At 41.7% G+C, this 25957-nt stretch overlaps 1 protein-coding gene across 2 annotated transcripts in view; it reads right to left on the bottom strand.

The window, feature by feature from the left end:
- The window catches only part of WNK2 (WNK lysine deficient protein kinase 2), a 403248-nt gene that overhangs the window by 170416 nt on the left and 206875 nt on the right, over nucleotides 1-25957 (bottom strand). For both annotated transcript variants that reach the window (XM_082265480.1, XM_082265479.1), the window contains exons 3-5: nucleotides 18594-18766; nucleotides 14741-14961; nucleotides 12846-13003 (exon numbers count right to left, since the gene is read on the bottom strand). In XM_082265480.1, coding sequence (XP_082121606.1) covers nucleotides 12846-13003; nucleotides 14741-14961; nucleotides 18594-18766 — 552 coding nt within the window. The remainder of the gene's footprint in view (nucleotides 1-12845; nucleotides 13004-14740; nucleotides 14962-18593; nucleotides 18767-25957) is intronic.

The following is a 25957-nucleotide window of genomic DNA, read 5'->3' as shown; positions in this document are numbered from 1 at the left end:
TGGATTACCCCCCCCCCCCTTTTTAGAGCACTGCACAGCAATACCAAAAAATTTGCAGCCCTTTAAATTACTTTTGTGGACATGAACAGAGCAATTTGTGTGACTGCTGCCGATCTCTCTAACTGCCCCTAAAGCACAGACTGGATACCTGCCCCTAACCTGAAAAGAGACTAGACCTATACCAAAAATTGCAGCCCTTTAAATTACTTTTGTGGACATTAACAGAGCGATTTGTGTGACTGCTGCCGATCTCTAACTGCCCCTAAAGCACCAACTGGATACCTGTCCCTAAACTGAAAAGAGACTGGACCTATACCGAAATATCAGCCCTGAAAAGGACTTTTGTGGATCTTCACAGAGCTATTTGTGTCTGGCAATCTCTCCCTCATGAATACAGCACTCTCCCTACGCTGGCAGAAAGTAGAATGTGAAATGGCTGACAGTTCAGGTCTATTTATAGGGTAGGGGGCATGTCCATGTGCTGAAATGTTTTAATTGGCTGTCCCGTTCCACCTGACGACTGTGTCATGGGTCAAAGTTCTCCCCAATGTAAACTAATATGGCCGCCGCGAACAACGCCATGTGTTCGCAAAATTGACGGGTAGCGAACAAGCAAAATTTGCCGTGAACCGACCGCCCGGGCGAACCGCAAGGCCATCTTTACATGTATATAGAAACTTGCCATAACATTATGACCACCCACTATAACCTGTTGAGGCATGGACTCCACTGGACCTCTAAAAGGTATGCCGTGATGTCTGGCACCAAGAGGTCAGTAGAGGATCCTTAAGTCCTGTAAGCTATGAGGTGGGGACTCTCTGGATCAGACTGCTTTTTCCAGCACTTCACACCAATGCTCGATTTGATTGAAATCTGGGGAATTTAGAGGCCAAGTCAATATCTTCTTACTTGTTGCTATGTTCCTCAAACGATTCTTGAATTCATCAGACCAGGCTACTTTTTTCCATTGCTCTGTGGTATAGTTCTGATGCTCACGTGCCCATTGTAGATGGTTTTGGCTGTGGACCCAGGTCAACATGGGCACCATTACCAGTCAGCAGCTATGCAGCCCCATGTGCAATAAACTGCAATGCACTGTGTCTGACACCTTTCTATCTGAACCAGCATCACCTTTTTCAGCAAACTGGCTACAGTAGCTCTTTTTTTGAACTGGACTAAACAGACCAGCCCTCATTCCCCAAGTGCATTAATGAGCATTGGCTGCTCATGATCCTGTCACTGAAATACCAGTTTGCCTTCCTTGAATGACTTTGAGGGTCCTGACCACTGTAGACTGGGAATATCCCAAAAGAGCTACTTCGACCCAGTTGTCTAGCCAGTGCAATTTGGCCTTTGACAAAGTCACTCAAATCTTTACACACGCCCAATTTTTTCTGCTTTCAACATATTAACTTCAGGGACAATGTGTTCACTTGCTGCATAATCAATCCCACCCACTTTCAGATGCCATTGTAATGAGAATCAATGTTATTCGCTTTAAATGTCAGTGGTCACAATAGTATGGCTGATCAGTGTATAACATACCAAAAGAAAAAAACTGAGAAGGAAAGGAGGGACAAAAAGGGATCTGGATCAAAACGAGAAATCAAATCTTCAAATGAGGGACAATTGAAAGCCATAATTTAGCCATCTACAAAACAGCCATATGCAGAGAAAATCCAAACACAGACACTCTTAAAAACAATCTCTACTGCAGCGCGTAAATATAAAGGGAAATCTGTATAAGGTAAAGTATGTATATATATATATATATATATAGAGATATATCTATATATAGAGATATATCTATATATAGAGATATATCTATATATAGAGATATATCTATATATAGAGATATATCTATATATATATATATATATATATATATATATATATATATATATATATATATATATATCTATATCTATATCTATATCTATATCTATATCTATATCTATATATATATATACACACACATATATATATACACATATACATATACACACACAGTAATCCCCCGCTCCATCGCGGTTCGGTTTTTGCGGTCCCGGTAATTCGCGTTTTTTTTTTGTAATGTTATTTTACTATATAAATCATTAAAAATGAAATATTTTTGTGTTTTTCATAGCTCTTATGTCATGTCTCTTAGTACCTTTTATGTGTTTAAATGAGTTTCTATTGTTTTAAAAGTGTGTTTAACCACTTCCATACCGAGTCATGTAAAATGACGTCGGCAAAGTGGTTGTCTAGATCCGGGCCGCCGTCATATGACGTCGGCCCGTTCTAGCAGCCAGTGCGCGCCCCCGGCGGCGCGCAGCGGCGCGATCAGGGATGAGGCTCGTCCCTCGGACATAGCCCATCCCTGATCAAGGTAAACAGCCAATATAAATTGGCTGTTTACCACGTGATCGGCTGTGTCAATCACAGCCGATCACATGAGCGGCTCCAGCACGAGCCGCTCGTTCTCTCTGCAATGCGCGCCCCCGGGGGCGCGCAGAGCAGCGATCGGGGACGAGGCTCGTCCCTCGGACAGAGTCGATCCCCGATCTAGGTAAAGAGCCAATGAAATTGGCTCTTTACCACGTGACCGGCTGTGTCCAATCACAGCCGGTCACAAACGTCAACAGAGAACACGGTAACTAGCTGTCACCGTGTTCTCCTCCTCACACACTGATCCTGTGTGAGGAAGAGAGTGTGGTAACAGCTAGTTACCAAATACAGTGCACCCCAAACACACTGATTGCCCCCCCCCAATAAAGAGCACCTGTCACTAGCCCATCAAAGTACCCGAGTACCTGTCACCAGCCCATCAGGTACTCAGATGACAGGTACTTGGGTACTCTGATGGGCTGATGACAGGTACTTGGGTACTCTGATGGGCTGATGACAGGTACTTGGGTACTCTGATGGGCTGATGACAGGTACTTGGGTACTCTGATGACAGGTACTTGGGTACTTTGATGACAGGTACTTGGGTACTTTGATGACAGGTACTCGGATACTCTGATGACGGGTACTCTGATGACAGGTACTCGGGTACTCTGATGACAGGTACTCGGGTACTCTGATGACAGGTACTCGGGTACTCTGATGACAGGTACTCGGGTACTCTGATGACAGGTACTCGGGTACTCTGATGACGGGTACTCTGATGACAGGTACTCGGGTACTCTTGATGACAGGTACTCGGGTACTCTGATGACAGGTACTCGGGTACTCTGATGACAGGTACTCGGGTACTCTGATGACGGGTACTCTGATGACAGGTACTCGGGTACTCTGATGACAGGTACTCGGGTACTCTGATGACGGGTACTCTGATGACAGGTACTCGGGTACTCTTGATGACAGGTACTCGGGTACTCTGATGACAGGTACTCGGGTACTCTGATGACAGGTACTCGGGTACTCTGATGACAGGTACTCGGGTACTCTGATGACAGGTACTCGGGTACTCTGATGACAGGTACTCGGGTACTCTGATGACAGGTACTCGGGTACTCTGATGACAGGTACTCGGGTACTCTGATGACAGGTACTCGGGTACTCTGATGACAGGTACTCGGGTACTTTTGAGTACCTGTCAACGGAGTACCCGTCATCAGAGTACCTGAGTACCTGTCACCTACCCATCAGAGTACCTGACGCTTGAAGTACCCGAGTACTTGCCGCCTGCTCATCAGTACCCATCACTACTCATCAGTACTCATCAGTACCTATCACGTATCAGTACTGATCATCAGTACCCATCAGTACAGTATCACCTATCAGTCAGTGAGTACTACTCATCAGTACCTATCACCTGCCTGTCACCTGCCCATCAGAGTACCCGAGTACCTGTCACCTGCCTATCGGAGTACCCGAGTACCTGCCACCTGCTCATCAGTACCAGAGTACCTGTCACCTGCCCAACAAAGTACCCGAGTACCTGTCACCCTTCATACAGCCACCATGTCCAAGTCCAAAAAGGTTTATATACGTCCTCCGTTTAAACCTAAATACCGGTGTTATGGCAGCAGATAGCTGCCATAACCCTGGTATTTTTTTAAACGGTGGACGGTTGGCTTTCCGATAAGGGTGGTCCCAGCGGCGGATTCGCCGTGGGATCACCCTTCCGGGATGGCGGAAGAGGCGCCCCCCCCCTCCCGACGCGTTCCGGTCCTTTTCCTCGCTTACTGGACCCGCCGGCAGCGGGGAAAACGATCCGGTCCCGAATCCTCACAGACAGGATGTCGAGTGAGGGCAAGCTTGCCCTCACTTGACTCTATGGTCTTGGAGGACCGGAGCTATGGAAAATGTTGTTGCCTAGCAACCGGTTTAAAGGTCCTTTTTTTTTTTTTCATTTTATATAATAATTTTTTTTTTTTTTTCTATCTTTTAGTGTACTTGTGAGATCTGAGGACTTTTTGACCCCAGATCTCACAAAAAAGAGGTCCTGTCGTGCCTATTTCTATTACGAGGAATATTTACATTTCTTTTAATAGAAATAAAAATCAATTTTTTTTTTTTTTAAAAGGTGTAAAAATAAAAAAAAATAAATAAAATAAATAGTAAAAAAAAAAAAAATAAAAAAAATTAAAGCGCCCTGTCCCCGTTAGCTCGCGCGCAGAAGCAAACGCATACAGAAACCCCGCCCACATATGTAAACGGTGTTCAAACCACACATGTGAGGTATCGCCGCGATCGTTAGAGCAAGGGGAATAATTTGAGCCCTAGACCTCCTCTGTAACTCAAAGATGGCAACCTGTAGAAATTTTTAAATTATCGCCTATGGGGATTTTTAAGTACCAAAGTTTGTCGCCATTCCGTGAGCGTGCGCAATTTTGAAACATGACATGTTGGGTATCTATTTACTCGGCGTAACATTATCTTTCACATTATGGAAAAAAATTGGGCTAACTTTACTGGTTTCTTATTTTTTAATTAAAAAAAGTGAATTTTTTCCCAAAAAATTGCGTTTGGAAGACCGCTGCGCAAATACGGTGTGATAAAAAATATTGCAATAATCTCCATTTTATTCTCTAGGGTCTCTGCTAAAAAAAAAATATATAATGTTTGGGGGTTCTAAGCAGTTTTCTAGCAAAACAACTGATTTTAGCTTGTAAACACCAAATGTCAAAAATAGGCCTAGGCAAGTGGCTAGGATGCATGATGATGCTCCTTGGATGTTAGGCCCCTCTATATGGCTAGGCTGTGAAAAAGTCTCACACATGTGGTATTGCCATACTCAGGAGGAGTGGCAGAATGTATTTTGGGGTGTCATTTTTTGCTGTGTACATGCTATGCGTTAGGAATATCCTATAAATTGACAACTTTGTGTAAAAAAAAAAAGTTTTCATTATTTTCCCACATTTTCCAAAAACCTGTGGAAAAAAATCATATGTTCAAACGACCCATAATGCCTCATAGAATATACGTTGGAGTGTTTGCTTTCCAAAATGGGGTCATTTTGTGGACTTTTCCATTGTATTGGTGCTCTAGGGCCTTGAAAAGTGCGATAGGTAGTAAGAAAGTTTTATGTGTATTTATGCTCCTAGAACGCCTGAATGTGCTTCTTGGACGTGGAGTCTCTTTTTGTGGCCAGGCTGTGTAAAAGTCTCACACATGTGGTATCGCCATACTCGGAAGGAGAAGCAGAATGTATTTTTGGGTGTAATTTTTGCTGTGTACATGCTATGTGTTAGAAATAGCTTATAAATTGACAACTTTGTGGGAAAAAAAAGAAAAAAAATTTTTTTTCTTCATATTCCCAAGAATTGTGGGAAAAAATTACAACTTCAAAAAACTCACCATGCCTCTTACTAAATACCTTGGACTGTCTACTTTACAAAAAGGGGTCATTTGGTCGGTATTTGTACTGTCCTGACATTTCAGGGCCTCAAGAAAGGAGATAGGCAGTCAGTACATCTGGTGTGATCAATTTTCACTAATTGGTACCATAGCTTCTAGACTCAATAACTTTCACACAGACTAAATAATATACACTAATTTGGGTTAATTTTACCAGAGACATGTAGCAGTATACATTTTGGCCCAAATGTATGAAGAAAAATTAATTTTTTGCAAAATTTTATAATTGAAACTAAAAAAAAGTGTTTTTTTTTCAAAATTTTTGCTCTTTTTTTGCATATATCACGAAAAAAAAAAAACCCAGTTGTGTTCAAATACCACCAAAAGAAAGCTCTATTTGTGTGAAAAAAATGATAAAAATTTTGTTTGGTTACAGTGTAGCATGACTGAGCAATTGTCATTCAAAGTGTGAGAGTGCTGAAAGCTGAAAATTGGTCTGGGCAGGAAGGGTGTCTAACTGCTCTGTATGGAAGCGGTTAAAGACCTTAAAATGCTTCTACACGTACAGTGACAGTAAAATAAACATGCCTACAATGCATTTTAATAGGGTTTTTCTATTTCGCGGAATTTCAGTTTTTTTCGCGGCTGGGTCCAGAACGAAACCCCCGCAATGGAGGGGGGTTTACTGTATATATATATATATATATATATATATATATATATACACACACACACACACACATACACACAGTTGTGTTCAAAATTATTCAACCCCCAATGCTGTAAAGGGTTTTAGGGAATTTAGCGTACATTTGTAATTGTATTCAGAATGAAATCCTACAAGGACTTCTTAAAGGACCATATGCAACTAAAATGACATCAATTGGTTTTGTAATACAGCAGTAAATGTTTCTTTTGTGAATTCTTCATTGACACAATTATTCAACCCCTTAAAAAGACTACCACTCTGAAGAACAGAGGTTCATTGAAGTGTTTTCAATCGGGTATTGAAAACACCTGTGATGTCAGGGAGCAGCAATAAAGCCTAATAAGCACCAATTAGGCAGCTTTAAAATGACTGATACTCAGCTCCTTCTAGACATTTACTGGTGTGGTTACAAACATGGTGAAGTCAAGAGAATGGTCCAGGAAGACAAGAGAAGAGGTGATTACTCTTCACAGGAAGGGCAATGGCTATAAGAAGATTGCAAAGATGTTAAACATACCAAGAGACACCATAGGAAGCATCATTCGCAAATTCAAGGCAAAGGGCACTGTTGAAACGCTACCTGGTCGTGGCAGAAAGAACATGCTGCCTTCGACTGCTGTGCGCTACCTGAAGCGTAGAGTGGATAAAAGCCCCAGTGTGACTGCTGAGGAACTGAGAAAAGATTTGTCAGATGTGGGTACTGAAGTTTCTGCTCAGACAATACGGCGCACACTGCGTAATGAAGGCCTCCATGCCAGAACTCCCAGGCGCACCCCCTTGCTGTCTCCAAAGAATAAGAAGAGTCGACTGCAGTATGCCAAAAGTCATGTGGACAAACCACAGAAGTTTTGGGATAGTGTTCTGTGGACTGATGAAACAAAATTAGAACTGTTTGGGCCCATGGATCAACGCTATGTTTGGAGGAGGAAGAACAAGGCCTATGAAGAAAAGAACCCCTTGCCTACTGTGAAGCATGGCGGGGGGTCAATCATGCTTTGGGGCTGTTTTGCTTCTGCAGGTACAGGGAAGCTTCAGCGTGTGCAAGGTACCATGAATTCTCTTCAGTACCAGGAGATGTTGGATGACAATGTGATGCAGTCCGTCACAAACCTGAGGCTTGGGAGACGTTGGACCTTTCAACAGGACAATGATCCCAAGCATACCTCCAAGTCCACTAGAGCATGGTTGCAGATTAAAGGCTGGAACATTTTGGAGTGGCCATCACAGTCACCAGACTTAAATCCGATTGAGAACCTCTGGTGGGACTTAAAGAAAGCAGTTGCAGTGCACAAGCCTAAAGAAAGCAGTTGCAGTGCACAAGCCTAAAGAATGTGACTGAACTGGAGGCTTTTGCCCATGACGAATGGGCGAAGAAACCCGTAGATCGCTGCAAGACACTTGTGTCAAGCTATGCTTCACTTTTAAAAGCTGTTATAACTGTAAAAGGATGTTGTACTAAGTACTAAGATTGAATGTCACTTGGGGGTTGAATAAAACTGATAATGATGTGAGCACAGAAAAGACATTTGTGGTTATTTCATTATAAATGTTATGTTATATTTGTCTGACCCACACGTGCCTCTGTGATTTAATTGTAAGCAGGATGACTGAATGATCAAAATCAATGTCAAACTGGCTATAACAATCAATTTCAGTGGGGGTTGAATAATTTTGAACACAACTGTATATATATATATATATATATATATATATATATATATATATATATATATATATATATATATATATATATATATATATATATATATATATATATATATATATATATATATATATATATATATATATATATATATATATATATATATAAAGCAATCACAGTGTTCTTTATAAAAAAAAAAAAAAATCTGTCACCAATCAGATCAGAAACCGTGAAATAAAAATCAGATTATTTCAGCTTTATAGAGAATTCCCCCTTTGCGTCGCATGGTTGTCGTCGTCAGCAGGCGAGTGGAAAATCCTACACCTCACAGAAGAGAAACTCTTCACGCTTCAACAACCTACAAATTGACCTTGATCAGCATGCAGCTCGTAGACACCAGTGCCACTGATCATTTGCAGATTGATCTCTATTTGTCCAACAGTTCAATGCAATCATTAGCTGCAGTCAGAAGCAGCACAGAACATATGTTTGCAGTGATTAATGTAAGGACTTCTCAAAATGACTAAAATACTTCAATTTAGTAACAATATCAGAATGTCACAGGGTGATTTTCTAACATGAAGGAACTCTCTCAGGGTCCAAGGTTGACAGGACTGAGGCCTTCTGAACTTGTGTGTTAAAACCTACTGTCTATGCTTTCCCTTTGCCTCTAAATGCCATCAAGACATGGAAGGATTTGAATTTTGTCCCTGTATGTGGCCACTCCATGAGCAAGCCCAGCCAACTATTTTCATTTTAGTGGATAGGGTGCGGCAGGGTCAGGCAAAGAGATAGTCAGCAATGGGGTACAAAAAGGGCATCACCTGCAACCTTTGCTGCTGAACACTTCACTGCACAAATGCACTGCCTTCAAATGACAAAGGACTTTGTGCCTGCACTGGAATTGGGAAGGCTTCATTCACTTTTTACCTTGTGACAAGGGTTTCCCCAGAAAGAAAGTGAGAAAAAATTAGCAACAGGGAAAATAGACAGATATAAAAAGCTTAAAAAGCTTACAGGGGTTCTAGTCTTACCATGCTCTAAAAGTCTGTTTCTGTCTGTATATTGCTGTTAAAGATTTCCCTTCACTTCCTGTCTGGTGCAACCCATCTGCACTTCCTGTCTGGTGCAACCCATCTGCAGAACAGGAAGGGAGAGCAAATCTCTCAGAGCCGCAATAAGATTACAAAAAAAAAAAAAATCCTTATTTTAAATTTTCCTGTCAGCATGACAAGTAAAAATGTCACTAATATTAAAAATAATGTTGATGCTATAAAAAATGTACATATATTAATAACCCTAAACCAGTTCCATAAATTATGCATGTAAATGCATCCATGCTTGCACAGTAAATGAGAATTGACATTTGTATAAAAGTCTGCTGTGTAGCCTATTATTCCTGTGTTACTTACCATTTTGGTGTACAAAAGGTTGAACAGTGACAGCGAGCTGGCAAGAAATCAACTGTTTTGGAAGAGGTCACCCCCTACCAGTTAGGTCTGTGTAGCTATATCACCACCACCACCACAAGTAAAACACATTATATAGATCTTTTTTTTTTTTTTTAAACATGAAATACATATCTGAATCCTGTGCCATTCACTAAACCATGGAAAAAAAAAAAAAAAGTTATTCACAGTCTATTTATGCAGTAAATCCTTTGTAGAATATCTCTCTCAATAATTTATGTATAACTGCCCTTCATAGAGCCATAGTTTAAAGCAATATTTTCCAACTCACTTTGGTTGTAGCTCTGCTATAACAGAATGGCGCCGATTGTAACTTTTAAGATTCCTTTAGCAGAACATACTTGTTCTATTAACAAACAAGAAGCTGCACAAATAAGTTAAATAATGCAATAAATGCAAAATATGTTCCATCACAGACTGCAAATTTGAAAATTCCATAAATTTTATTAGCAATTTTATTATCAGTTTGATCAGTTAACCACTTGCCTACAGGGCACTTCAACCCCCTTCCTGTCCAGGCCAATTCTGAGCTTTCAGCGCGGTCGCACTTTGAATGACAATTGCACGGTCATGCAACACTGTGCCCAAATTAAATTTTGATAATTTTTTTCAAACAAATAGAGCTTTCTTTTGGCGTTATATAATCACTACTGAGGTTTTTATTTTTTACTGAAGAAAAAAAAAAAAAAAAGACCGAAAATTTTTGAAAAAAAAAAAGTTTATAAAATTTTGCAAACAGGTAATTTTTCTCCTTCATTGATATGGGCTGATGAGGAGACACTCATGGGCCCTGATAGGCTGCACTGATGGGCACTGATAGGACAACACTGATAAGGCTGCACTGGTGGACACTGATGGGTGGCACAGATGGGTGTCACTGAAGGGCACTGGTAGGTGGCACTGAAAAGCACTGACAGGTGGAACTAATGGACAATAATATTCACTGGTAGGCAACACTGATAGGGGGCACTGCTAGGTGGAACTGGTGGGCACAGTTGCTTTTCCTCTTCGAGACTGATGTCCCTCTGACAGCAGCTGGCGATTGGCTTTTTTCTCTCCTCATGCAAAAAGATGATCGCCGGCTGTGGTTTAAATGATCAGTTGTCATTGGCTGACAGCTGATCATAGAGCAAGCCGCACGCGCTCGCCAGGGAACACACAGGCAGCTCATGCACAGGACAATGTAAATGGATGCCCTCCTGGCAATTTAGGTCCGCGCTGTAGCCATCTTTCGGCTATAGCAGGGCATGAAGAAGTTAAACAATCCTGCCAACCCGCATCTAAGTTTGTTGATTATAGCTCTAATCAATAAATGTGCATGGAAAACTTCTGGCTCACAGGCATAGACTATGCTAATGCCTAGTACACACGATGAGAAAAAGTCGGATGAAAAAATACTGCTTATGGAGCGATTATCTGATAACCTTTTCGTACACAGCTTTCGAGAGCCGGTAAGGACAATTCATGCGAAAATTTCCAAAGGGACAAGCACGAAAAATTCTCATTACGACAGAATAAAAGATTTTAGTTTAATTAGTATAAAAAAAATAATGTGACTAAGATCACCCATGCTCGGAAAAGAAAGCATACATTACAATATCACTTACGAAGTTGTATACTGTCCTACGAGAATTTTTGTAACCTTTTGCATTTCAATATGAGACTAGAATGCAAAAAAAAACAAAAAACAAACTGACAATCATTAGTTTGATATTCTGATCGTGTGTACGAGGCTTGGAGCACTCCAGCTTTGCCAGGTCTGAAGCAAAGCCTTGCCAATTGTAACTTAACAGCCCTTCTCAGAGCCTCAGTGGCTGTTAGAGGGACTCATATTGCAGTCTCAATGGCCAGGGGCAGGGCTTAGCTCCAAGTCAAGCAAAGGTCTAGGCCATGTGTGTAGTGTACACCTGGGTTCCCAGGGTTTCCTGCATACCGAAAAATATGTTGAATTATAGATAGGTAGTTCTCCACGGGATTCCTGCACTCTGACAATATTGTTAACCAAGACACACACTTATGTAGCAGATATTCCTTTTAAAAGGTCCCCATTCATATAAATGTCTTTGTGCCGTGTGCTTATTTACCATGACATCTGCTAATCCATAGTTCCTGGATTGTGCCGTTTCTTATATAGAGGACTCTTGGGAATCCATTTGCTTCCAAATACAGGGGGCTAATAAAGCTAGCAGCATATGGCCAGATCCATTAGCTGTGACCCTACAGGCCAATATAAGATGACGGAGGTATCTAGGGACGAAAGAATTTTGCACAGCTCAGGGAGGAAGGTTACTGAAACATCTGTGCCACACTATAACTGCATGACATAATCTGTTTTGCAATGGCACGTCCAGATTGATGCTGCATTATCTTCCCCAACTGCTCTTTATCTGATGTTGCAATTGGGAAAACCCAAAGGTACATGGTCCACCCAGAGTTTTCTTTCAACATTTAGAACGGAGCTGCAATGATTAAAATGCACCTGGACACATTTTTTACTTACAAGCTGATAAGGAAGAAGGCAGGCAAGGTACACACTTAAAGCAAACCTATCATGAAAGTATAACATGCCCTGTTGCTGACCTGGAAAGGTTAGCTGCTTCGATGTCTCCAATTTCTCCTGCCCAGAACCAGTACCCCCAGCCAGTGATTTTTCCACTGAAAATTTAGTATGTATTGGAGTAGAATTTATTTTTATCTTTTTTTTTTAATGTTGCCTGGGTATAAGTTTAAAAATTAATCTTGCAAAATTGTTTATCTCTAGCACTCTCCACTTTCTGCCTCCTTTTTACAGTCTCTTGTGCTTAATCCTAATCATGTAAGAACAGTCAGAGGTTCATGAGCAATCTTTCCTTCTGAGAATGTCCCCTGGGCTAGCAGCTCCCCAAAACATGCACAGTCTTATCACACAAGTACTTCTATTTGGGGGAAACAGAGAGGCAATAGAGCAATATTTTATCTATTTAATCCTCACAAATTCTTCTTTGAGGCTGCCCCACAGACCCTGGTTCAGTGCAAGATCCAGCCAAAAATCGAGATGGATTAGGAAGCAGTCCTCCAATATATCTCTGGCCACCTTAAGCCTCTTGGTGGTGGAGACAAGACGTTAAAGGCATGAAAGGGTGAGGATGGATGTAAAAGGAGGAGAGGGGCAGATTCTATAACCAATCCCAGAAGCTCACAAAACTTGAAAGATGGATTTACAGCTGGTACTTACACTGGTGACTTTGCGGTATATTTGAGCAGCATTCTGGCATTCAGAGTATGGGTATTCTGAGGTAGCCATTTCCAACATGCACATTCCAAAAGCATACACATCCACAGATTCATCATAATGTTCTTCATACATTTCAGGTGCCATAAACTCTGGGGTTCCTGTAGGTAAACAAAGATCCAAAAATATCATTTATACAAGAGGTTCCTTATGATCAACATTGTCATAATACCATTTTATTAATCCAGAATTATTCTTTTCAAGAGCTCAAAACCATGAGATTCGTTATGAAAAATGTCAAGTCACTATAACCTGTGGTTGTAAACAGACATGAAATGAATAAAGCATATCCTTCTATAGTGTGTACTTATCTCAATTAACAGCACAAAGTGTCATTACTGCTTTATTCCTCTGCTATCAGCATGAATTTCTTCTAATAAGTTTTCCTGACGCCAAGAGAGAAAAAAAAAAGTGGCAGGGGAGGGATCTTCAGCTGATTGACAGCCTCAGCTCTGTTCCTGTGTGAAATGGGGGGGGGGGGGGGCTTCCCTCTAATCAGCTGTTTAGAGTACTCCTTGCTGAGCTCTGCAGTATGCAATTTCAGCTCTCTGCCCCCTTTTTTCTTACAGCTCAGACAAGCTTTATAAAATCTGGGCTTTGAAGGGATGTAAGGAAGAGAAGACTGCAGATAAACCGGTACAGCTTGCATAGGAGAATTTGTTTCACCTCTGTGTATCAGCTGTGGATAGTCACTTCACTAAGTATATGTAAGCATTTACAACCACTTAACTGGGAATGTCTTTTCTAATTACAAGTCACAAAAGTGACTGTGCTGAAGCTTGTAAAATCACCACGGTGCATGTGCATTTCCGGTAGACTGCCAAGAAGCTTCCTGGGTTGCATGAGTGTCCTAGGAGGCTGCGCAGGTACGTCATTCTCATTTAGGTGACGAACCCAGAAGTGAGGGGCTATTACAAAAAAACACATTTACTTTGTGACTGTGTGAAAGGATTAGTAGTGGTGGGTGAAGAACCCCTTCACAATGAGTCTTCACTTACTTCCCATCTATCATCTACATCAGGGGTAGGGAACCTATGGCTTGCGAGCCGGACGTGGCTCTTTTGATGGCTGCATCTGGCTTGTAGACAAATCTTTAATAAAGGGGGCGTGTCCGGATGTGAGCCGTGCTGGACGTGTAGTCCCAGAGCTCCGCCGCGTCTACGACTCACTCCAGTGCCATCGGCGCAGCTGTGCCAAGGAGATTTCTGCACCCATCGATGGTACACTTTGTGGGCTACCCACCGCTACCCTCAGTCTCTGGGTGACCGGATTGCCGTGCTACGGACCCCGCGGCCTACTCGCGGTACCGCAGCCGTCTCATGTGCTGTGCATCTGAGGGCCTTGGCCCAATCACCGCCCGGTAAGGAGACCTGCCATCCGCTCCCTGTGCCCCGACAGACAATCTCCTTCCCCTCTGACACCCAGGGACCCGCGGGAGCTGCCGCTCACATTCACTTCTGAGGCCTTCAGCGGCCGGCCTCCATTTTCTCAGGGCCTATACTCACCTTCATCACTCGCAGGCCTGCAGGCGCTTCACCACTCCGGTCTCATTGCATACCTGCCTGCTCTGCTCTCTTCCCGACCGGACTCCAGGCATTTTCACACGGTTCCATCTACTCACTGTATAGCTGCGGCCCATGAATATAAATATTAAATAAGGGTTCCCGACCCCTGAAATCTAGTGTATGGCTCTCATGGAATTACATTTGAAAATATGTGGTGTTCATGGCTCTCTCAGCCAAAAAAGGTTCCCGACCCCTGCTCTACGTGAAATTCAATTCACAGCTGCATGTAACTAATATAGTTTACCTAATCAAAACATTTGAAACATTTGTTACCTATAACACTTTTAGCAAAAGAGGCTCGTTTCAAAGTAGCCAGGCCCAGATCTCCAATCTTCACAGAGCCAGTTGGCCCTGTAATAAAAATGTTATCACATTTTAAGTCCCGATGGATTATAGGAGGAGTTCGCGTATGAAGAAAGTGCAAGCCTTTAAGAATTTGCCGACACCAACTGCGCAAAACCTTTGGCTTCATGACCTTAAATCTTTTCAAGTATCTGGAATAAAAACCACATTGACAAAAATCAAAATGGGAAAAAGTACAGCATACACTAGAAAAACTGAATACAGAATGATTCAATTCAATTCAAGTCAAATAAAGTGCTGCTAAAGTGATTTCTTTTTATAAGCAAACCCCCTCCCAAAGAGCAAAAATAAACATGTTAAAAAGAGGAAAACGGTGATACTACGAGATATATAGAATTTATAGACATACCAATGAAATAAACCTTTCCAAAAATAAATCTAGCACAGTAAAAACTTCCTTAAAGTGAAACTTTACACATAATTACCCATAGCAAACCCATACCCATCACATACATTCCACATAATTATGCTACCAAAATCAGTGTTTGCTGTAAAATTGCCTCCAGCAGTACTCCTATTTCTTTTTGCTGGAGGCTGCCATTTTGCTGAAGCCCAGAGCCCCTGAGCAGCAGTAAATCCTTAGACTGTCATCAGATCAGCCAGAGGCTCCGATTTTCAGTACAATGCCGAAAATGGAGAACAGCCGAGTGTCTCCATAGCAGGGTGAGACAGCGTATTACTAGATATTAAATAGTATAGGCACTTATTTTTATTGGTTTACAAAGCTATACCTACAAAAAGGGGCCAGCCTGAAGTGATCTATCAAGACTTAATTTTCTGACTAAAGTTTCACTTTACCCAGAAGGTTTAATAAAGGTAAAGGAATTGGCAGCACCCCAGGTTGACTCAAAATCCAGATTTATTGACTGGACATCCAAATATGACAATCGTGACAAGGTAGACGCGTTTCACACACACAGACTGTGTGCTTAATCATTACGGTTAATGATTAAGCACACAGTCCGTGTGTGAAACGCGTCTATCTTGTCACGATTGTCATATTTGGATGTCCAGTTAATAAATCTGGATTTTGACTCAACCTGGAGTGCTGCCAATTCCTTTCCCTTTATTAACCACTTTACCACCGGAGGATTTTGCTGTCTTACGTCCAGGCCACTTTTTGCGATTCGGCACTGAGCGACTTTAACTGACAATTGCGCGGTCGTGCGACGCTGTACCCAAACAAAATTTACATCCTTTTTTCCCCACAAACAGAGCTTTCTTTTGGTGGTATTTTTTTGCGCTATAAACAAAAAAAGAGCGTAAATTCTGAAAAAACAACAATATTTTTCACATTTTTTATATGAAATTCCCCCAAAAAATGTAAAAATCTAATTTGTTTTTACATTTTTGGCCAATTTGTTTTCTGCTACCTATGTTTGGTAAAAAAGAAAATCACAATAAGCGTATTTTGATTGGTTTGCGCAAAAGTTATTGCGTTTACTAACTAAGGGAAAGATTTGTCATTTTTGGTGTTTTTTTTTTTTTTTTTAACGAGTAATGGCGGCGATCTGCAATTTTTTTTGCGGGACTGCGACATTGCAGCGGACAGATCGGACCCTTGACTGACATTTGACACTTTTGGGGGTACCAGTGACATTACTACAGTAATCAGTGCTATAAATATGCACTGTTACTGTAAAAATGACACTGGCAGGGAAAGGGTTAATTTTATTGGAGAGGGAGGGGTTAATGTATGCCTGGTGCTTACTAACGTGTGTGGGGGGGAGGGGACTGAGTGACACAGGGACAGATCGCATGTTCAGCTATGCTGAACCCTGCAATCTGTCACTGTCTGTCACTTAAAAGATCCGCCCGCTTTGTTTACACAAGCGGGCGGATCTCCAAACTCGATTCCCCGACAATCGACCCAACTGAATACAGCGGGAGCGAGCCTCCGGCAGGGCACGTGCACCGCCCACAAGGGGAGGAGTCCAGCGACGTAGGTCTACGTCGCTGGATGGGAACTAACCACTTTGCCGCAGTAGAGCTCGAGTGAGCGGTCGGCAAGTGGTTCATTTTTCACGGAGGCGAGCCGGGGCATGCACTGGTGTGAGTCATCAGGCAATCACACCACCTTGAGCAGTGAGTTCTTGTCTTTTCAATTACCCAGAAGGTAGTCACGTGTCTTTGTCCATGAAATATCCCAAAGATAAAATGATCAGTCCTTATTTTAGGACCGTAAATCTTTAAAAAAAAAAAAAAAAACAATTCTCATGAGTGGACACAGACACTACAAATCAATCCCTGTGCAAACAGTCATGGCCAGAAACCTGTACAAATCAAGGACAGGCTGCCAGAAGCCACCACTGCTTGGCTGGTTTGTATGTTCCCATAGTTTAAAGTGTGGTTGCCATTAGCCTTTCCAGCCCCAATTCCCTGTCTAAGGCTGGATACACACTATACAACTTTTGTTGTTCGATTTGCTTTAGATTTACCTTCAACTATGTAGTGCAAGGGCCTGCCTGACGGCATACAAAATGAAAGCGGTTGGGTTTGACCTCATATTATATGGTTTTGTTAAATCTAAAAGGAAAAAAAATCTACAGAACTTTGTAGAGTGTGTATCCAGCTTAAGTTAGCTGGATACAAAAGTAATTTAGAAGCTGTGATGTGCAAAAGTTTGGACACTCTAGTATGTCAGTAATTAGCAACATTGTCCTGTGGTATAAATCACAATTACTTCTTTCTATGTTACTGCGCTTTCAAGTAGAACTCCACAAAATTATTTTTTACATACTTGCATTGCTCTAGCTTGGATTGATGTAATTATCTATATCAGATAACCGGAGGGCTACTAGAAATCACTGTAGTAGTCCACACTGCATAGAGTGATAGCTGTGTATTTCTGGGTTCTGCTTTAGTGGCTTCCCCCTTGCAAACTGGAGGGTTGATTGTCAAGAGTGCCGAATTGTATTGAATGCTTCTTACCATCTGACCCATTGTAAGTGCATTACTTTCTTTACTTAAATAAACCATTTAAAATGGTATCACGCTATGGTATCTCTCCGGTTTATCCCATCACACACTTTCCTGAGTGGGGATTTTTAGATATCCGTACGTGGACCACCCGTGAGAGGCCTTTAACATCCGCCATCCAGAGAATTTGTGGAAGCCACCGCCATTCTGTTCCAGAGACGTCTTCACTTTCAGCCTGCATGACCCAATTGCTGTAAGGTACTTTGGGTACGTGCCATCTGGTGAGCGAATTATATTTTCTTTTGGTGTGGGATTGTTATCACAAGTCAGCCACTTTCCTGTGTGGGACTGGTCACCTTAATTTTGTTCAATTCTACATTGGACTTCTTTTTAGATTTAAAGTGTACTTTTATTTGTAATCACCTATATTTATGAGCGCTGCACTATTTTATGTTTCATTCGGATGCCATCACAGTCTGTTGGAGTGTCAGCAGCTATTTGTTCACTATTTTTGTTTGTTAGCGCAGTATTTTCCACTATAACTTTGCATCACTGAATCTAGTGTCAACTTCTACTGTGATTTCCAGCAAGTGGTCCTCTGAATCAGATACTCTCACACCGAGCCAAGCTGGACCATTGTAGGTATGAAAAAAATATAACTCCTTGAGTTGTGTTGTTGAATGATTGCAATCAAATGTAATTGTGCATTATATCTGAAAATATGTTTCGCAACCATAATAGACCATATTTTAATTCACAGGGTCTTTGACATTTGACCTTAATATAAAAGGCATTTTAAGAATACAGGTTCTTAAACAACTTATTCTGCATTATCTGGACTCACGTTTTCAGTGTCCCTGATGTCATGAGCTCGGTCACCAAGACAATGCATTTCTTCCCCTTCAGGCAGGATTCCCAGAAGTCGTAAAACCTCACAATGTTTGGATGTTGCAAACCTTTCAACATTTCCGCCTCCTCTTTAAATCTCTGCCTCTCAACTTTTGTTAATTTACGATCCTGCAGAATGTAACAGAAGATGAGTCATTGCAAAGCATGAAGTACCCTATATTTCAGAAGTACTCAATTGTCAAAACAATCAGATACATATAAAATCCATGAGGGGTTGTGTAGGCAAAATATAGAAACTTTAAGAAGACTGCCTGAAGTAATCACTACTGAAAGATGTATTTTGCACTCTTTTACATTACCATTTTCCATAGTTTATATAATTTGTCCATCTGTCAGTCACTGGGCTCATATACTAGTACGCCACTGGCAACAGAAATGGCACAAAGTAAATCATAGGGGAAACGAGAGATACTTAACAGCAATATAGTATTACTATGGAGAGTAGAAAATGTAAAGGATTGTCCACTCCAAGATAGTAAGCCTACTACATTTTTTCATCCAAAGTTTTTTTGACCAGAGGCCAATTTTTCTAGTACTATGGAGAGGAGAGTAGCATGTCTCCCAAATCCAAGGATTCACTATTGGTCCATAACTACGATGTAGGCAGTGGAAGCATCAGAGCTCAGAAGTTAAAGTCAAGAGTTATTTAAAAATGGGAGTGGGATTTTAGGTGCCTACTTTAGGGCCCTTTCACACGGGCTTTCCGATCAGGTCCGCCTGTCAGTTTTTCAGGCGGACCTGATCGGATGCTCCATGCATCCATATGGGGCAGCGGATGTCAGCGGTGACGTGTCCACTGACACCCCTCGCTATCCGATCCGTGAAATCCACATGGATGGAAACCCTATTTCCCATCCGTCTGGAGGATCGGATAGTATCGAATGAAAAGGGACAGGCGGTGCGTATTCATCCAATCTCCCAATAGAGGAGAGCAGGGGTCTGACAGGTCCATCTCTGCAAAGAGGAGACTGACCTGTAATCCGCCTGCTCAGCGCGGATCGATCCCCACTGAGCAAAACTGAGTACACTGAGCGGAAAGCCAGTGTGAAATGACCAAGTTTAGCAGTTTAATAAGTTGAACGCAACAAGTACTCTCCATGTACATTGGAAAAATCCAGTAGGAGCAGTTATTGATTTTTTTTCCCTTTTTTGAAAGGGTCCGAATACTGTCCTTATTCACTTCTATTATGCTAGCATGCATTCTCAGAAAAAAACATTTAGGCTGGGTTCACACTGATGCGGATTGAATGCGGGTTTCCCTGCATCCAATTCGCAAGACAGGAGAGTGTGACCGGCTCACAAAGAGGACCACTGCTAAAAATAAATAAATAAATTGTACCTACAGTTTGCAGTACACACAGATTACTAAAATTGTAGAACATTTTCTATAAAAAGAATAAATAGAACATGCCTAGCATATCTGGCACACTGAGCAGATAATTTATTACACCCCCCTGTTCAATATTTTTAATGATAGTCCTGAAATTAAATGAATATTGATAATAGAAAAGAAATACAGACAGTAAAAATAGTGCGGTCTCTTCGGATTAGTTGTCAGTGTAGAAGTGTCCTTTACATTATTGGTCAATATAGGTAACCAATCAATTCACCAGTGCTCACTGCTCAGTAAACCCCCTAGTAACCTCAGAACAACCAACATTCTCCTGCACTCGCAGTGGTTGAACCAGTGCAAAATCTGCTGCCCTCTCAGGACAATGGGAATCCTCAGACTGAAAAGCAACAATAAAATGAAAAGGGCGCACTGACCTAGCACATTACCTAAAAAAAATGTATTCCAAGATAAAAACCGCAAAAAATATACTCACAAATTGGAACTAAGTAAAACGTTATGTCATAGCAAGTGGGATCGACTGCGTGAAGGGCTAATGAAGTCCATCGGTACTGCCAGAAGACCAGGAGGCATCCAAAAATGGTTGACGCGTTTCAAGTGTAATCCCTCTTCATCAGAGCCAGGTCACTCACTACCCTGGCTCTGATGAGGGTTCACCCTTGAAACGTGTCAGCAATTTTCAGACACCTCCAGGTCTTCCAGCAGTACTGATGGACTTAGACCTTAAGGTAGTCCTAGAGGACAGCAAGGAATTAGTCACTCCATTATAATTATCTATTCGAGACACTATAGAGAGTAAGATCGCTCATACGCAGGAGAATGTCGTTATTTGTAGGAGTCGAAAATGTCCCAGCAACAGTGGAAGTAAATAATTCAGACTTGGTGGTCAGTGGGAGTAAAATGTTAGAGCCTGTAGCCAGTAGGAGGTTAAAAGGTGCCCCATCAGGCATCAGTGTGAGTATTAGTGTCCCCTTGATGGTGTCAGTAGGAGGATTAGTGCCTCAGATCAGTGGAAACAATACTGTCCTAAGGACCGTATAAAGGTAAGCAAAGGGCTGCAGTTTTGAGACCACAGGATTAAAGTATAACTAAAAAGGAAAAATGTGTTTTTATTTTAATTTTATATAGGAGTAGAGAGGGATCAGAACACCCGCTTTACTTCTGTCTGTGCCTATTATGGAGATTCACCCTCTCTTTTCGTCCTGTTTACAGTCATCACCGAGAGCAAAAGAGGAGAAAAATATGAAGGGGAACTATAGAGATAGTTCTGGTAAAAAAAAAAAAACAGGCATTAAAGCACTTTGGAGGGATTTCCTCTCACTTCCTGTTTTGACTATGGGACAGGTAATTAAGAGAAATCTCTTCAATGGGACACAGATATCAAATAACTGACAGGTGTTCTAATCTAACCCTCACCTACTCTGATCTACCAAAAAAAAAAAAAAAGTTTTGCCTTTAGTTCTACTTTCAAATAGTTCAGCAATTCCCAAGCTGGCTCTTGTTTGGAAATATTTCAGCACCTGTACTACTATGGCCCATGCACAGTAGATTTTACATGGGAGTCAAGATCTTGCCTATACATTTGCTAAAATCCCTTTGGCTTTTCATCTGGTGATGACTCTTTAGAGTATATGTAAACAATCACCTTGTAAAACAACCTGTTCTATTTAAAATAGAAATGAAAAGCAAAACATTTGTATATACAGTATCTCACAAAAGTGAGTACACCCCTCACATTTTTGTAAATATTTTATCTTTTCATGTGACAACACTGAAGAAATGACACTTTGCTACAATGTAAAGTAGTGAGAGTAGAGCTTGTATAACAGTGTAAATTTGCTGTCCCCTCAAAATACCTCAACACACGGCCATTATTGTCTAAAGTGCTGGCAACAAAAGTGAGTACACCCCTAAGTAAAAATGTCAAACTTGAGCCCGATTAGCCATTTTCCCTCCACTGTATTACATGACTCAGTGTTACAAGGTCTCATGTGTGAATGGGGAGCAGGCGTGTTAAATTTGGGGTCATCGCTTTCACTATTATACTGGTCACATGAAGTTCAACATGGCACCTCATGGCAAAGAACTCTGAGGTTCTGAAAAAAATTATTGTTGCTCTACATAAAGATAGCCTAGGCAATACGAAGATTGCCAAGGCCCTGAAACTGAGCTGCAGCACAGTGCCCAAGACCATACAGTGGTTTAACAGGACAGGTTTCATTTAGAACAGGCCTTGCCATGGTCGACCAAAGAAGTTAAAAGCACATGCACAGCGTCATATCCAGCAGGTTGTCTTTGGGAAATGGATGTTAAAGTGCTGCCAGCATTGCTGCAGAGGTTGAAGGGGTGGGGGGGGGGGGTCAGCCTGTCAGTGCTCAGACCATACGTCACACACTGCATCAAATTGGTCTGCATGCAGAGATGTATAGTAACTAGGTAGAACTACTTCACTACTGTACTTAAGTACCGAAAGGCGGTATCTGTACTTTCCTGGAGTAGAATTTTTTTCTCCTACTTCCACTTTTACTTCACTATATTTTTTCGATGATTTCAATACTTCTACTCCAATATTTTTTTTTTTTGTGCTGCATAGTTACTCGTTACTATTATAAAAATTACCACTGCCAGAACAGTAGATGACAGGTTTCATGAAGCTCAAAACATGTGTATTATCAGCGCATATGAAAATAAATGCTACTGTATGTATAAAAAAAAGCTGCATTTGAAATAATAAAAAACAATATGATGTTCAAACTTTTGACTTCTTTCTTTAATAACTACATAACACAGTACTTGTACTTTTACTTTCAGTACTTGAGTAGCAATTTTTTTTTCAAAACTACTGGTACTTTTACTTTCAGTACTTAAGTATTGCAAGTAGTTTTTTTAAAAAAAGTTGCTACTCAAGTACAAAAAATGTTGAATACTTTAGTACTTCTACTCAAGTCACTTTTTGATCAAGCACTTCCACTTCTACTCAAGTCACTTTTTGATCGAGCACTTGTACTTTTACTCAAGTATGGTTTTCGAGTACTTTATACAACTCTGTCTGCATGGCTGTTGTCCCAGAAGAAAGCCTTTTCTAAAGTTGATGCACAAGAAAGCCCACAGCAGTTTTCTGAAGACAAGCAGACTAAGGACATGGATTAATGGAACCATGTCCTGTGGTCTGATGAGACCAAGATAAACTTATTTGGTTCCGATGGTGTCAAGCGTCAGTGGCGGCAACCAGGTGAGGAGTACAAAGATAAGTGTGTCTTGCCTACAGTCAAGCATGGTGGTGGGAGTGTTATGGTCTGAGGCTGCATTAGTGCTGCTGGCACTGGGGGGCTACAGTTCATTGAGGGAACCATGAATGCCAATATGTTGTGACATACTGAAGCAAAGCACAATCCCCTCCCCTTGGAGATGGGGCCGCAGGGCAGTATTCCAACATAACGACCCCAAACACACATCCAAGAAGACCAATGCCTTGCTAAAGAAGCTGAGGGTAAAGGTGATGGACTGGCCAAGCATGTCTCCAGACCTAAACCCCATTGAGCATCTGTGGGGCATCCTCAAAACGGAAGGTGGAGAAGGGCAAGGTCTATAACATCCACCAGCTCTGTGATGTCATGGAGAAGATGAAGAGGACTCCAGTGGCAACCTGTAAAGCTCTGGTGAACTCCATACCCAAGAGGGTTAAGGCAGTGCTGGAAAATAAAAGTGGCCACACAAAATATTGACACCTTGGGCTCAATTCAGACTTTTTCACTTAGGGGTGTACTTACTTTTGTTGCCAGTGGTTTAGACATTTATGGCTGTGTGTTGAGTTATTTTGAGGGGACAGAACATTTACATTGTTATACAAGCTGTACACTCACTACTTTACATTACAGCAAAGTGTCATTTCTTTAGTGTGGTCACATGAAAAAATATAATAAAATATTTACAAAAATATGAGAGGTGTACTCACTTTTGTGAGATACTGTAGAGGTTACAAACATTATAAATAGCTTTTATTTTACCCCATATTTTATTAAGTGATCACATTCCCTCTGTCCTCAGCTGCATAAGGAGCTCAGAGAGCTGGAGAAGGAGAGACAGCCAAACAATGATCTTCCCAGTAAATGGATGTGCATGGGGGTGTGTTAGGACATGCCTGATCATTGCAGGAGTGTAGACTGAGTTCCCAGCACAGCCAAAAAAAACTGACCACGCTGTGCTCTCATGCTTAGTGTGGTCAGTTTTTGATAGGAAAAGCAGGACGACTGGCAGGAAGACCAGGGATTTCACACAAAAGGAAGCAATGCAGAGAGAACAGACTACTTTCCATACAAGTACATGCACAGCAGACGCATATCAAGAATCTGACATGTTCGGTTTACGTAAAGCAAAATATAGCATTTATATTTCCTCCAACAGGGCCTACAACACAATATAATGAAGCAGTTATGACTGTAAAAGGTTGCCTTGAGCACATTAAAGCCCTGACCTAGAAAACAGACAAGTCATTTTTAGATCCAATTCAAGGCTAGTTGGTTATACAATGCCAATGATATTTATAGCAAGCGTTTTTCATTGAGCACAGACCGATCAGTGGTATAGAAATGCAATCTGAAAAGCTGGACGTGTAACGAGGATAGGTGAGAATGAGATTGTTGCAGGGGTGAAACAAGTGATAGTTTTACATCTACATTCTCTCTTCCATGGAGGAGAATAGGGAAATGATGAATGGCACTGTTAAGAGGAGACTAGTAATTAGTAGGAACACCAAGCAACAACTTGCAGAGATGGAAATCTTGTAACCTGCACACATACAAATATGAACAAAGACACCAGAACTAAAGGGTTTAGGCAAACATATGAAGAGACCCTTAGGCATGTTGGTAAGGGTTAGTATTGTGATTGCAATTGGTTTTGAATACTTAGGCTCCTTTCACACATTATGTCCGTCAAACGGACTCCGCTTTTCTCAGTGGGGGATCGAGCCGCCGATCCCCCGCTGAGCAGGATGACAGCTGTGTCTCCGCGCTATGTGCGGAGACACAGCTGTCAGTTCCCCATGCATCTCTATGGGGGAAATCGGATGGGAACGGACCGTCGGTCCGATCCCATCCGATCCGCTGGACGGATGGAAAAATAGGGTTTCCATCTGTCCAGATTTGACGGATCGGATCGGGTCAGGTGTCAGCGGACATGTCTCCGCTGACATCCGATGCCCCATAGGAATGCATGGGGGCACCGTTCAGATCCGCCAAAAAAACGAACAGGTGGATCTGAACGGGGCCTTATAGAACACTTCACTGTTACTTAATTTTTGGGTATGAAAAACCATATTATGGAATGAAAGGGAAAATGTGATGGCAACAGACATTGTAGTCTATGTAGAGAGAAAAAAAAAAAAAAAGACACTACACTATAAACTCCAAACTGGCCAAGCAAAACATGGTATTCGTAAAATATAAAAGCTAAACTCCAGGAAAACGTTCCATCCAGTCCCAAGAGTTTTTTTTTTTTATCCACGGTGGTGAAAGACAACAAAAAAAACCTGATAAGTGAACCTTAAAAGTGTATGTGGAACACACACAAAAAAGTGCACTTAGGGGTGTGCTTTTGTCCAGCGCCCGAAGGGGTAGGACCTCTACCCTGATCCCCCGGGGCGCAAGGCTCCTGACAGGGACAAAGGGTTCCAATGGTCTGCCTAGCCAAAAGGCCTGGCAGACCCCGTTCTTCTAGGCAGCCGAAGCCACCCTGAATACTAGGTCAAGGGGCTCTCCCGAAGAGAGACCCCCCCCCCCCCCCCAGGGACAGGGGAGGAAGGAACCAGCGGCCACACATCCCCCTAGACTTCAGGGCAAGTCCAAGGACTCACACCCTCCATCCGTGAGAAAAAAAAAAACACACACAGAAGTGAAAAGTGACAAACCTGGGAGAGAAATAAATTAAATAAATAATCTACCCTGCCA

This window comes from Pelophylax lessonae, assembly GCF_965119305.1.
Source record: "Pelophylax lessonae genome assembly, chromosome: 8".
Taxonomy (NCBI): Eukaryota; Metazoa; Chordata; class Amphibia; order Anura; family Ranidae; genus Pelophylax; species Pelophylax lessonae.
The sequence above is the reverse complement of the archived record's forward strand: the minus strand, read 5'-3'. Positions and strand labels throughout refer to the sequence as shown.